The sequence below is a fragment of the Abrus precatorius genome, unplaced genomic scaffold (genome assembly GCF_003935025.1).
Source record: "Abrus precatorius isolate BTA unplaced genomic scaffold, Abrus_2018 Scaffold3, whole genome shotgun sequence".
Lineage (NCBI taxonomy): Eukaryota > Viridiplantae > Streptophyta > Magnoliopsida > Fabales > Fabaceae > Abrus > Abrus precatorius.
The window spans coordinates 6,774,075-6,786,707 of NW_020874373.1; the positions used below are offsets into that span (position 1 = coordinate 6,774,075).

The 12,633-nt window shown below is 34.5% G+C and overlaps 3 protein-coding genes across 5 annotated transcripts in view; all 3 read right to left on the minus strand.

Annotated features, from left to right (window-relative positions):
* LOC113863532 (inositol phosphorylceramide glucuronosyltransferase 1) overlaps positions 1 to 3,705 on the minus strand; it is a 4,750-nt gene extending 1,045 nt beyond the window's left edge. Inside the window, exons 1-9 of one of the 2 annotated variants that reach the window (XM_027497153.1) lie at positions 3,169 to 3,705; positions 2,865 to 2,985; positions 2,457 to 2,642; positions 2,149 to 2,312; positions 1,325 to 1,432; positions 1,014 to 1,151; positions 796 to 921; positions 277 to 562; positions 44 to 167 (exon numbers count right to left, since the gene is read on the minus strand). In XM_027497153.1, coding sequence (XP_027352954.1) covers positions 44 to 167; positions 277 to 562; positions 796 to 921; positions 1,014 to 1,151; positions 1,325 to 1,432; positions 2,149 to 2,312; positions 2,457 to 2,642; positions 2,865 to 2,985; positions 3,169 to 3,414 — 1,499 coding nt within the window. In that variant the 5' untranslated portion in view covers positions 3,415 to 3,705. Of the gene's footprint in view, positions 1 to 43; positions 168 to 276; positions 566 to 795; positions 922 to 1,013; positions 1,152 to 1,324; positions 1,433 to 2,148; positions 2,313 to 2,456; positions 2,643 to 2,864; positions 2,986 to 3,168 lie in introns of both variants that reach the window. The other variant, XM_027497154.1, reaches the window with a different exon arrangement.
* LOC113863534 overlaps positions 1 to 7,274 on the minus strand; it is a 20,351-nt gene extending 13,077 nt beyond the window's left edge. The window contains exons 1-5 of one of the 2 annotated variants that reach the window (XR_003504542.1): positions 7,195 to 7,274; positions 7,050 to 7,119; positions 6,173 to 6,282; positions 5,031 to 5,145; positions 4,723 to 4,935 (exon numbers count right to left, since the gene is read on the minus strand). Coding sequence is in view for 1 of the 2 variants with exons in the window: in XM_027497156.1 (XP_027352957.1) it covers positions 4,851 to 4,935; positions 5,031 to 5,145; positions 6,173 to 6,282; positions 7,050 to 7,119; positions 7,195 to 7,258 (444 nt within the window). In the remaining variant the exon portion in view is untranslated. Of the gene's footprint in view, positions 1 to 4,502; positions 4,936 to 5,030; positions 5,146 to 6,172; positions 6,283 to 7,049; positions 7,120 to 7,194 lie in introns of those variants that run through there. The other variant, XM_027497156.1, reaches the window with a different exon arrangement.
* A 1,402-nt stretch (positions 7,275 to 8,676) lies between these two features.
* Positions 8,677 to 12,283, minus strand: LOC113862747. Its single transcript, XM_027495920.1, has 2 exons — positions 11,919 to 12,283; positions 8,677 to 10,604 (listed from the first exon to the last, which is right to left on the minus strand). The coding sequence occupies exons 1-2, from the start codon at positions 12,016 to 12,018 to the stop codon at positions 9,007 to 9,009; spliced, it is 1,698 nt and encodes a 565-aa protein (XP_027351721.1). The 5' UTR covers positions 12,019 to 12,283; the 3' UTR covers positions 8,677 to 9,006.
* Positions 12,284 to 12,633: the final 350 nt, after the last annotated feature.

Genomic DNA, 12,633 nt, shown 5'->3' on the forward strand with positions numbered 1-12,633 from the left:
TAGAAATATTTTAACTAGTCATAGTATATTTAACACAAATTACCTTACAAATAAGGCAGTTATTCCAAAAAGGCAAGGCAAAGATGGAGCTGCAATGGCCAACAAGGCCATGCCTAAACCATAGTACCATGTAGCACCATCACAAGATGACATCTGTCGCTGATGACCTGTAAAAATACAGATAATATATAAAATTTATTAAAAAAATAAAATCTCAAGCTACACAATTAAGTGAAAAACAAAACCACAAAATGAGCTCTTTTCTTAAGAACTTACGTTTTTCTGAATCATAATCAGGAGACCCTGGATTTGACAAGGAGGATACTGCTCGTGATGCCACAATTTTCCCCCACTGATAAATCAATTGGAGATAACCTCCAAATAATATAAAAAAGATTGTGAATGTCCATTCATACATCAAAAGTAATCCAGTCCATGGCATCACTTGCCGAGGAACAATCAAGAGAGCTAGTCCCAGAGACACCACTGCAACCATAAAACAGACACAGACAGAAATGCCACCCAAATAAGCAGGAACCTTGTACTGAGCACCGTTCAAGAGCTGCTAGACACCAAAGAAACAATTCTTAGTATGTTGAAAATACATTAATCTAACCATCAAGTACATCCAACAAGAGAATATGCATCCTCTCATTTGAAGCCATGGCATAACATGTGGCTGTGCCAGGATTTCTGGAAGCCTTACAAAGGGCATAGTGTTTGTCTCCCATCAAATGATTTTGACATTTGAGGGAATCTGCATCCCAAGTAGAAGACAAATAACAGAAAACCAACCTGATGGATTGAATTGGTTGCTGATGTTGAAATACCAGTATATGCAAGTGGTCCACTTGATCTAATCTTATAATAAAGGTGTCTGACTTGATCACACAGTGAGTTTCTACAAAATGACCCTTGATTCTGCAGAAAATAAAATGTTCTGAGACTTGTGTAAAGCCCTATTTGCTTAATACTTGTAGATTGGACACAAATATCAATAGATGATAACTAACCTTCAGAAATGAATGATAGCAGCAGAAGAGTAAAGCACACAATGGTAGCAGAAAGAGAAATTTCACAAGAAAACTGTCTCTGGGATTTTGGCCCCCTCCTGATCCAGGAAGGGATTCCTCGAGCTGTTCCCTTACTTCCTGAAACACCCCACCAAGGTTAGAACAAATAAGTCAGTCCACTCTTTTAACAAGTTTCATCTGCACAGACATGATTACTTAGACAAATGCAGCCTCTTTATATTTACGAGGACGATAACAACTTTTACAATGTTAATAACAGACTAAAAGAGGATAATGGGTTGCATAAATACCTGCCAGACATCCACAGGTTTCAAAAGCCAAGATGTCCACCAGTCCCAAGGCTTAAGGGGGCCCAGTGTATAGTGAATCACACGGAGTTCATTCTCATCTACCATCCACTGGATAGATCAGCATGAATAGTTAGAATTTTAGATAATAAAATTGAAAGATGCAAACAAATGAATGCTCAGAAGGTGTATTAAATCTTATAAACAATACCCATTATTCAGGTTAGGTGCCCTAAAACAGGTATAATAAAACAACAAAAATCTTAAAGAATAAGAGCTACCAAATTCTAAATGATGTAACATTCACACATGCCCATAAACCAACCTTCTAAAGCTAAGTAAAGCAAGATGCTAAGATGATGACGAAGCTTTCTTGCATCATCACCTTGACCCATTAATAAGCCCAGATTAAGTGATTAACAAGTGCTGATTCTCAGTACTAAAACTATCACATTGACAACAGTGAATTTTTAAACTCTATAGCAGCACTAAATAAATCCTTTGTAACCATTAATATAAATCACTTGAATGCCATAATTTGTTCCAAAAATCATAGAGAGTATCAGCTAAAAAGACAGTAAATGTAAAACAAATCACATTATATGTATTAGATGGTATCACAATTAAATATCGGATACATGAAAGTGTAAGCCTCTTTTGGACAAGTTAGACATTAATAAGTAAAAGCGACCAAACCTAGCATACCTTTCCATCCATCTCAACTGAACCCAAATAAGTATTAATAAGCTAAAACAGAGAATATATTTCACATGCCTTACTGACTCTAATTACTTAAAAGCATCCTCTCATTACCTATATTTTAGTACCTTGTTAGCAAGCATGTAAAGACCAACATCAGCATTATACAGAGTTGACAGTCGCTCCATTTCCGGAATTGGTCTGGAACTCAACACCTCTGGGTTCAAATTTGGCTCAAAAACATGTGCATTGGGAAATCCAGCGTAATATGAATTGAGAAATCCTTGGTCGCCTGTCAAAGGGAGAGACAGATGAAGATAGTTGTTAAAAAGCCATCAGGTTTAAATCAACATCTGGAACATATGGCACCTCAAACCAAAACAACAAAAATTCAAAAGAACAAAGACAATATAAAAGTGCCCAAAAAGTGTTTTACCTCCAGTGTAAGATGCAGTAGTTTTTATTTTTCCCATCATGTCATTGAAAACAGTTTCAGATGGCTCCACCACCATGACTCCCGAATTCAACCTCTCAGAATGCTTTAAATTAGCACAAAATTTCCCACATTTGAAAAGATCATCAATATTTTTAACCACAATAGTGTCCGCATCGAGGTAAACAACTGCACAATCACATTCAACACGTAAACAATCAATAAAACCATATGTATCACTTGTAAGAAAGGAAGCTTAAAATTCAAAGCCTAAGTTTGTCTCCTCCAGTTTCAAATGATTGAAAAGCGACTAACAATTAACTGGGGAATAAAAGGAACAGTTTGAAGATAGCTAAACTGCATAGCACAGTAACAATACAACCATATACATAAGGCCCAGAAAATAATCACCTTTCTTGTAGTCAGTCATGTTAAATATTTTCAGCTTTGTGTAGACACCCCAAAATCTCTTTGGACGAACTCGATTAGGATTAGCCAGCAAACTAATCATCTCCACTATCCACCCGTCAGCCTACAAAAAATTCAAACGTAAACCATTAAAAAAAAACCGGTTAAAATTACTAACTACACAAAACCTAGGTATCAACAGATTCATATCAACAGAAAGATAAAGTTCAAAATTTAAAATTTTGAGGAAGTCCCATTATTTGTGAGTGAATAAAACAGAGTAAATTTATTTATTTTTAAGAATTACCCGGAGAAGGTTTTTAGCATAATCAGAAACCCCATCAGAGACCAAAACGACCATATCCTTGTTGGATCCAGTGTTCCGTATTGATTTTCCAAGAACTCGAGCGCCCAACAAGAATTCATCTCCGTACAGAAGAGTGACGTATGCTTCATCCGTTCTCTTGGTCTTTGATCCTACACACCCTTCGAATTTAACACAAACTAAGCATATTATCAAACAGAACCACCATGTTGCACCAATTCGTTCCATTATACCTAGATTTCGATCCTCTAACAAAGTGCCACCCTTCTTTTTCCGTTGGACTCTTAAATGGATTTGTTGTTGCGGGTTATTTAAAGGTTGAAACTTGAATTAAATTTTCGAGCCTTTTTTTTCCGTCGTCTCTGACCAGAACTCTCGTAGTCTTCTCTGGCTGCGTGCTTACGATTTGTGATCCCCTGCAGTGTGTTCCACGGGCAAACGCTGCCTCCTCCACTCTCATTTTCGCCAGCAAAAAAATAATAATAATGGCAACAATTTTAGGAAGCCTTTTTCTGATTCTTTATTATTCCCTCTGTGTATATATATATATATATATATATATATATATATATATATATATATATATTCTTTCATTGTTTTTTAATTAACAGTTGTACTCGGGTACACACACACATATATAATATGCATTCCTTAAAAGAAATAATTTGGATCTATAGAATAAGGAGTATATTTTAAAGGATAATATACAACGTTATAAGTATTGATTGAAATGATGAACCAAATTTTAATAATTTTGTAATTTATTATAAGTATGTATATGTATTTTATTATAATATTAATTATTGATTCTTTTACCAAGTTTAAAATTTTGCAATTTATTTTGTAAGGTGCAACTCATTTTAAGAGAATAACATTAGTTAGCTATAATATTATGTATCAAATAAATTATTTAAAATATTAAATGTTGTCATTTTTAATATACAAAACATTAAGTTTTTATTACTATTGTTAATTAAATTTTTCAACAAATTTTTAAAAGAATACGAGTTTAAAAATCTTATACAAAGGTTGCGCTTAACATTTTTACTTTTTTTTTTTTTAACTCAGAATACGTCAAAATTCCAACCTCTATGAATGCAGCAGTGATAGGTACACATTCCAACCTTTGTTCTGTTTACAATCAAACTTTAAAATTTTAAACGCTTTAATATAAATTTTTTAAAATTGTCATGTAAATTGATCCAAAAGAAAGTTATGCCTCCTACAGCAAATAAAAACCATCAAACTAATGCTCGCGAATTCGAATTCATTTCTCTTCAATGAGTAGAAAAGCAACAATTAACCCATATGATGATTAAGCAAAACAGGACTAACATATTCCACCTTCTACCCAGTTGATCTTCCCTTTTGAACCTGTTGGCCTTTCACCATTAAGTTCCGTTGGGTTTCAAATAAGTTCTGTGCAGAAAATCCAACAAACAACGGAAGCAGATCTATCAACTTGTCTATTTCAGAGTGCCATTGCCAATCATACGCAATGGTAAGCTCCCCCACCCCACTCTCATAAACCGCTACTGTGGTTCTGCAATAGCTCCATCACCAAGATACTTGTCGCAACAATCTGAACAAAAACTAAAGGAGCACAAAAACAAAAGGAACAGCCCTTGGGTAAATGCATGCTACAGATCTGGAGAAGGGCCATTCTAAAGATTTTTTCGCCCCAATTGCCAAGTTAACTGATCAGCAGCTGCCATAGCTCGAGATGCTGGACCAATGGAACCTTCATACCTGTAAAACTACAAGATAAGTATACAGAGAAGGAGAGTAAAGTGCACTAGTAATCCATGATAATTAAATATGCTAAATTAGAATTATATGCTTACAGAGCAACCAAGATGTAGGCTGCTGTTTGCATAACAATTGCGCCTTCACCAGCAGGCTTTGATGTGTTTATGCACCTGGCACTAAACCAATTCTCGTGAATTGACGTGACCAAGTCTGCCATCCAAAATTCCAATAGTAAAGTATGAGAAGAGAACCAGTACATGAAGTTACATATAATTCATAAAAGGGGGAATGAGACAAATGGTATGCATTATCATCACCCATACAATAACACATCTCCCTACCTATCTGCAATCAACGACATCATAAATTTCCAAACATGATGCTAAGTGCATTTTTAAAATTTATAAAATAATTTTTTTTTTCCTTCCTCAAAAGCTTTGTTAGTAACATTTTGATTTCAAGTCATTATAAAAACAAAATAAACTAGTCCAAAAACAAAATTCACCACCAAAATAATTAAGTTCCCCCTGAAAAATACAAGCTCAAAGAGAAGTTAATTCAGGTTAATTCAGATTAATTCATATTTACATAGTTCTGCACCGTGAATTCAATGAAGCTACAAGGAATACATAAAATTAGTATTCACGCATGAAATTTTCTAGACCTTATATATTTTTGTAACTTCAATCTAAAAGTTGACCATCCTCCATGTGTCCCATAACTACAGTTGACAGATATATCAGCAAACTGCAGATGCACACTCACACTTGTATCCCATGATTCTCCAAAATTAGTAAACTGTTTATCTAATGGAAACTTCCGACAAGTATGTATGTTACTTGGAGATTGTCGGATATACTACGGCATCATGAGTAATACTTTTTTATCTCTCCTCAACTAACCTCTTAAACCCCTACAAGATAGCAGCACACAGTTTTCGATTATATATGTAGAAATTAGGTCATTGCCCCCCAACAGTGCTCAATCAGAAACAAGCAACAAGGCCACATATGCTCCTCTAGTTATTGAATCCGAGCCCAACCAAGAGTCTTAAACTCTTACATTATAGATATGTAGGAGAATCCTCTAAAAAAGTATATTATTCAATTTCAGCAATTCCAATACGTCCTTGAAGAAGGGGACATTAAAAAAGTTGCAAAACAGAAATACTATAACACCCCTTCCAATATTAAGTAACAAGTAATTATTTAGGCAAACTAACTGCAGTTAAGCTTACACTGATTGGACCCAATAATGAAGCTCTCTGTCTGGAGTTTATAGAGTCTGATGAAGTCCACAAAGTTACTCAATTCAATGGGATTGGCTTTTATTCCTTCTTGTTCAGCACTGCCAGCATCCAATAGCCAATTAATAAATCCAATATTTCTAGAAATAACAAAAAGAAAAGTCTAAATATGCAATAGAAGCAACTGGCACAATTGTTCATAAGAAAATACTTAAACTTGGTAGTATTAAAAAGATATTTTCAAACACTCAGAACAACTTAAACCATTTTTTTTTTGTTTAGGTAAAAAAAAATGTAAAAACAACTTGGCTGCTGATTAAATAGCCAGAACAACTTCTTCTAAAAAGCTTTGCTGAATAGATACTGCGATACTGACCACGCAGGATATTGTATTGATCCTAAGGAATGAAGTGTGTGATATAAGCTACTGAAGAGGACTGAGAAACAAGAGGATACTATGTAGCTTTGGAAATTTGACGGAGAATTCAGTCAAGCACGTTTCAAATGACAAAATTGCCCATTTTTTTCTAATTTTTTGTTACAAATAGTCAAGACATACCCATACACCATACAACATAGATAGAAATTCTAAAACTGCATCTAAAAGAGCTAAATTCTAAAACTGGTATAAATTCATTTTCATCATAAGTAACTATGACATGATCATTGATATAGAACTAGCAAAAGTTCCATATGAAGAAAAGTTCATTAAGATTGAAAGATAAAAGCTTTACTTATACAAATACTAGACACCATGCAACACTCACATTGTTTATTCATCTCAATTTTTTTCGGAAAAAAAAAAAACACCTAACCTGAAAACAATGATATAAAATTCATATCAAGAATAAATGATAATCCTCCTTACATGGTGGATAACAAGCGAGATGGTCCAGTTGGGTCATAATTAATCAGCAAAGCAGCTTTTAAGGGATGCCCTAGAAGAAACAGGGATGAGAAAAAATGTAAACAATTTGCAATATTTATAGATGAACATAGCAAATCTTGCTCACCAGAATAACCAATGTTGGTAGAAGCCCACTTGTCCCAGGTTTTATGCGCAAAAGCCCAATCCATTGCGTCTGATAAGAAATTGAAAACGCATACAGTTTAGACTAACTTCTTTGCAGTTTATCTCGAAGAAAATCCTAATACAAATTGAAGATGCCTTATATTATCTAAAAATACAGTACGATGCATCTAAAGTGTTGAATCCTAATTGTGCCTAAATTTTAAATAGAGGAATTGATCTGTACATTTCTATGTAGTTAGCAAGTGAGTAATAATTTAATAACCTAAGATCATTGATACCATATTATGATCTAAAATAAAGGCATCGAGTGAAAACGTTGATGTAGGAACAATCAGAAAGTGAGTCACAAAACAGAAAACGGTTCTAAGAATTGAGGCTCGTTAACAAGAAAACGCCACATTGATATATTATGAAAAGCAGAGAAGGTAGCGGAACGGTTACTGCCTTAGGTTATGACCTACCGCCGGAGCAGCAGAGTATGGAAAGTCTCGAGTCTGAACTCCGAACAGAGGAAGAGAGAGAGCACCTCAACCAGTGAAGATGAAGAAGAACAGGTATGCACTTGAAAAAGTACCAAATGGCAAATACAATGGAAAGAAGTACTTATCTATTCTAACAAAATAATTTTACAATAGATTTTTCTTCTTTTTTTCTTTTTCTTTTTACCATCATCTATTTTATCATTCTCTTCTTTTTTATTTCTCTTTAATTTTTTATAAAATGATTAGTCTCTCTGCTTGATATGATAAAAAAAAATGGAATTTGATGGAATGTATTTTATTTAGTTTTTCCTTAGTATTTCTCTTTTTCCTTCTCTCTGATTTTTTTTAACTTCAATGTAAAAATATCCAAACAAAAATCACTCTAATCTATTTTATTTTATTCCTCTAATTATTCCATTCTATTTTACTTTAATTTCATAAGACAGCCACATCGTCTTTGTTTATTTTGTTTTTCCATTTCATATGTTTAGGGGGAAAAATATTCATTTCATAATTTTATTTATAAAAAATTATTTTATTATACCAAACAAAATTAATTATTAAAACAAACTTTTACATTTTTTTTAAAAACAGCAGCTAATAAGAATTAATATTCTCACTTATTAAAAAACTTACTAATAAACTACAATTTTATAAATATACTAATAAATTCAAAATTATAGTAACTTGTTTACATATTACCTCCGTAAAAGCAAATGAAAGCATGCTAGTAACCATGACTTCTAAAATATTCCTATTTACTTTTAAGAAATTTCTTAGTATGCTACCTCTTTGAGAGTATTTTTAACAAATTCGAAATTATTACTTACCAAATCTAACATACTCGTATAAAAAAAGAAGTGAGAATACATTAAGAAGCTCTACCCCTTAAATTACTTCATTTAGTATCAATTTTCTCAACTAATGCCTTTAAAATCAATTCAAGTAAAATTTAAATTAAATGCATGCTTAATTCTCCATTTAGTAGACAATAGTAATTAAAATTCTGATTATTTTATAAATTTCTGTCTTAAATAAATTATACCATGATTAAACAAAGTAATGCCTCCTACAGAAAATATTTAAACCCCAGTATTGCACCCTTAGAACATGCCAGTGTGCTGCTTTACATGCTACAGCTGATCTGAGGTGTATCTCAATTTATGTCCAAGGAAGCCAACCACTTATATCACATTAGAACTGATTTCTATATAGATTTTGCATGTTCACTGATCACTTTAATGAGTGGAAACTAAGGTATGGCTGGTAGCAGTAATACAGGAAGAAATGGTGAAGTGAAGTAGTAGTAGCTAGCATCTTTCATCTCCAACCCAACTGGCCTTCACCTTTGGCCCTGTTGGTCCCTCCTCACCATAAAGCTCTGTTGGAAACAATCCAAACAAGTTCTCCAAAGAAAATCTAACACACATCGGAAGCAGGTCTATTAACTTGTCTATTTCAGATCTTGAATCATACACAATGGTAGGACCCCACTCTCTCATATACTGCAACCAACATGGTTCTGTAATAGCTTCGTCACCAAGATACTCTGCCGCAACAATCTGATATCTGATGCTGGAATCCACAGTCAGGTTACTTCTAGCTGCTTCATTCCTTGCTCCTATTCCAAGTTTGGATGATCCTTGAAGGTACGTCCCAGGATGAGGGAAGCTTGCATGGCCATGCCTTGATGAATAAACAATTGGTTTGTTTCCATCAATAAAGTCCAGATTGAATGCATTTACCCATTCTCCTCCACTATGCTGAGAAAAGAACACAGACCATAACTCTCCGGTGAAGTTGCTGACACGAAGGGTGAAGTGTTCCCAGTCACCTACATGTTCTCCTATCTTGTTCATCTCAATGTTCACCAATCCCACTTTAAGGATGGCAGGGCCATTGAAGGGACAAAAAACCCACATGGCAATATCAGTAAATGTTCCTCCCAAAGCAGGTTTAACATGAACATAGAGTTCTGCACTCTCTATGTTTCCCTTCTTTAGAACATTTCTAGCATCATCATCAGTAGGCAAATCTATCCAAAAAGCACCATCATTTCTTCCTCCACTAGGTAGGTTTGAGCCCTGACAATCTATTGCTTTACCCTTCTCACTGCCTTTTGAATACAAAAGTGCTCCATTTTTGAAAAACCATTGCACCGATGATGGCAAGTATATCTCATCCGGGTGGAAGTATACAGTGGGACCATAATGATTAACAAGTGCATGAATTTGGTCTATGTTAGGCATGGCTTGTAAGGTGGAGTCAAGATTCTTCAAGCAAGCAATATCTGCCACTTGTTTAGAGTTAGAATAGGTACTGCAGAAGAATGTCCCAACAGGCACTGCTTTACCCAACATCCCTCTTCTGCAAGGCTGTGTGTTCCAAACTTTGAATGAATTTTTTGAAAATTTTGTGCTCATGGATAGTAATAAATTGCTAGTTTCACAAGTTTCAGTCAATTCTGCTCGCACACATCTAACTTCATCGATATCAGGTTCATGGGGTTGAGTAGTAACTAATATGCCCATGGCCTTGTAACCCACTGGAGGATTTGGCAACCAAAAATAACCACATCCATCATGTGGTGAATCAGCACTCCATATTAAAGAGTAGTTAATTGGTTTTCTAAGAGCTGGAGATTCTAACATGGAACCATGGAAATCATCAGATTCAGGTTCAGGCAAGGTTTCTCGGGCCACAAGAACATGTCCTCTCAATGGCTGCTCATTGGTCTGGCAGTAGTGACCTAGGCAGAAAAAACCATCTGGAATCTCTAAAGGTCTGTAAAATATGAAACTTTGTGATTTACCATGCGAACTTGTGCAGCTCCAAACTCTCTCAAACTTGGTTATTTTTAAAACTTCTATTCTTCCGAGGCTTATTCTTCCACTAGCAAAACCACCACCTGACACCATATCATTCACAAGTTTGCATGAGAAATATAATTACCCTATAAATTAACATTTGATAGCACAACAACAGAAATTCCTGCTGGAGTATAAGAAGAAGCACGTCATTAAGAGTTTTGATTTCTGCAACAAAAACATTAGACAACCATTCCTTGAAGCAAAGCAGTACGTAAAGATGGGATGGTAAAGGAGTGGGCTATATGATGCTATATATGATAATTCATGCAAGAGCATTGACTAATGCTATTGCCATAATTTTACATCCAAGAAAAAGAAAAAACCATCACCATGTGCTTATCTGCGTTGATTTGTGAGAGTACATGTGAAGTAAATGACAACACAAAAACATTTTTTGTAGCCACAAAGTAGTGGTGCTAACTTTTCTCAAAAGCCTTGTAGTTCATTTGAACATTGGTTTTTTTTTTTAGAAATTAAATCGATAACCCCATTAAAAACATACTCAATTATCGATTGCCATTAGTTGTACCAGTCCAATCAAGAACAGTGTATCACTATAAGTTAGCATCACGTTAAAGACACCCTATCCCCCAATGCCTTCAGGCTCAGGGAAAGAACTAATTATGGCGCAACTAATCATGTTTAACCCAAAACTTTAGAAATTCAGTACCATTTATTATTTTATTTGCAACGTAATAGGAATTGTTTCTCAAGACATCATGCAAGATGACAAAACAATGGAATGGCCCAAATAGTTATTATGTAATTTACACAAATCTTGCACATTCAATAAACCACAGCTCATGAATACCTCCAAACGATTATTACACCAAAATGGATTTCAAGTATTATCAATCAAGAGATAAAAGTAAGTTGGTTCTGTCATTTGTCTGCATCAACAAACAGTCATGCACACATGAAGAGAGAGAGAGAGAGAGAGAGATTGATATCTGAATGCATCAGAAGAAAAAAAAAAAAAAAATGGTCTTCAAAAAGGTTCACCTAATGGGATAAAGCTTTGTTGTTGTTGTTCAAAAAAGGGTCCCAAAAGAAAAGCAAGTAAGAATTCGAATCGAAACATGTACTAATCCTAGAAGGAATGGAGTGGCTGTTATAATACGATAAATAACTTATTCAGATATAAGGGGCGTTTAGTATATAGCTTATCTAAGTACTTGTTTAATAATTTTTTTATATATAAAAGCTTATATCATAAATCTACATTAAAATTACTAAAAAAAACTTATAAATATCAGAAACTTTTTTTGTAAGCTTCTTCCAAGCAATCTCATAAGCTACTTCTAAGGAAAAAGCAAAGGAGACCCGTGAAAGAATAGAGAAAAAGCACGCACCTTGTGGCCACTGTGGAAGAGGTGCAGGCAGAGAGAAGGGCTCAGGCTCAGAAGGGTAAGAGGATTCACTGTTCCACCAAAAACACTCACACCCCAACATCTCTACCAGCAGAGAAAGAGGCAAAGATGATTTATTCTTCTCCTACTCTCTCCAAAACTCTCAATAAAGCGGTGGATGAGAGAGAAAGAGAGCTTGATTTTCCTTTTCCTTGGCTTCACAAATGATTTCTAGTTTGTAGTAGTTAAAGAAAAGTCTTGAACTCTACTCTCTCTCTCCCTCTCACTCTCACCTTCATAACTGCGTTGACCAGTGAAACAACAAAAGAAAGAATAAGAAAATTGGAATAACCGATACTGGAGAGTGGACAGAACAAAAACAGGCTTCACTTCTGTTTTAACACAATCTTTCTACGCACCCTTAAATCCTTCAATTACTGGCTTTGTTGCAGATAATTCACACATATCTTACCTTTTACACGTGTATTTTATTATATGATAAGAATACAAAATATAGACCACACTTCTTTTATTTTGTGAAGGCAAATCCACTGCTACTTAACTTTGATCCGGCATTAAAATGTTTTATAAGATTTTTAAAATATATCAGTATAATCTAAATAATGTAATCTAAATGAGATTGCAAAGTCAATTTCTTTTAGCGACAAAACAAAGCATAGACAAACATTAATGTCACGTCAAATTAGCTAGCATGTCA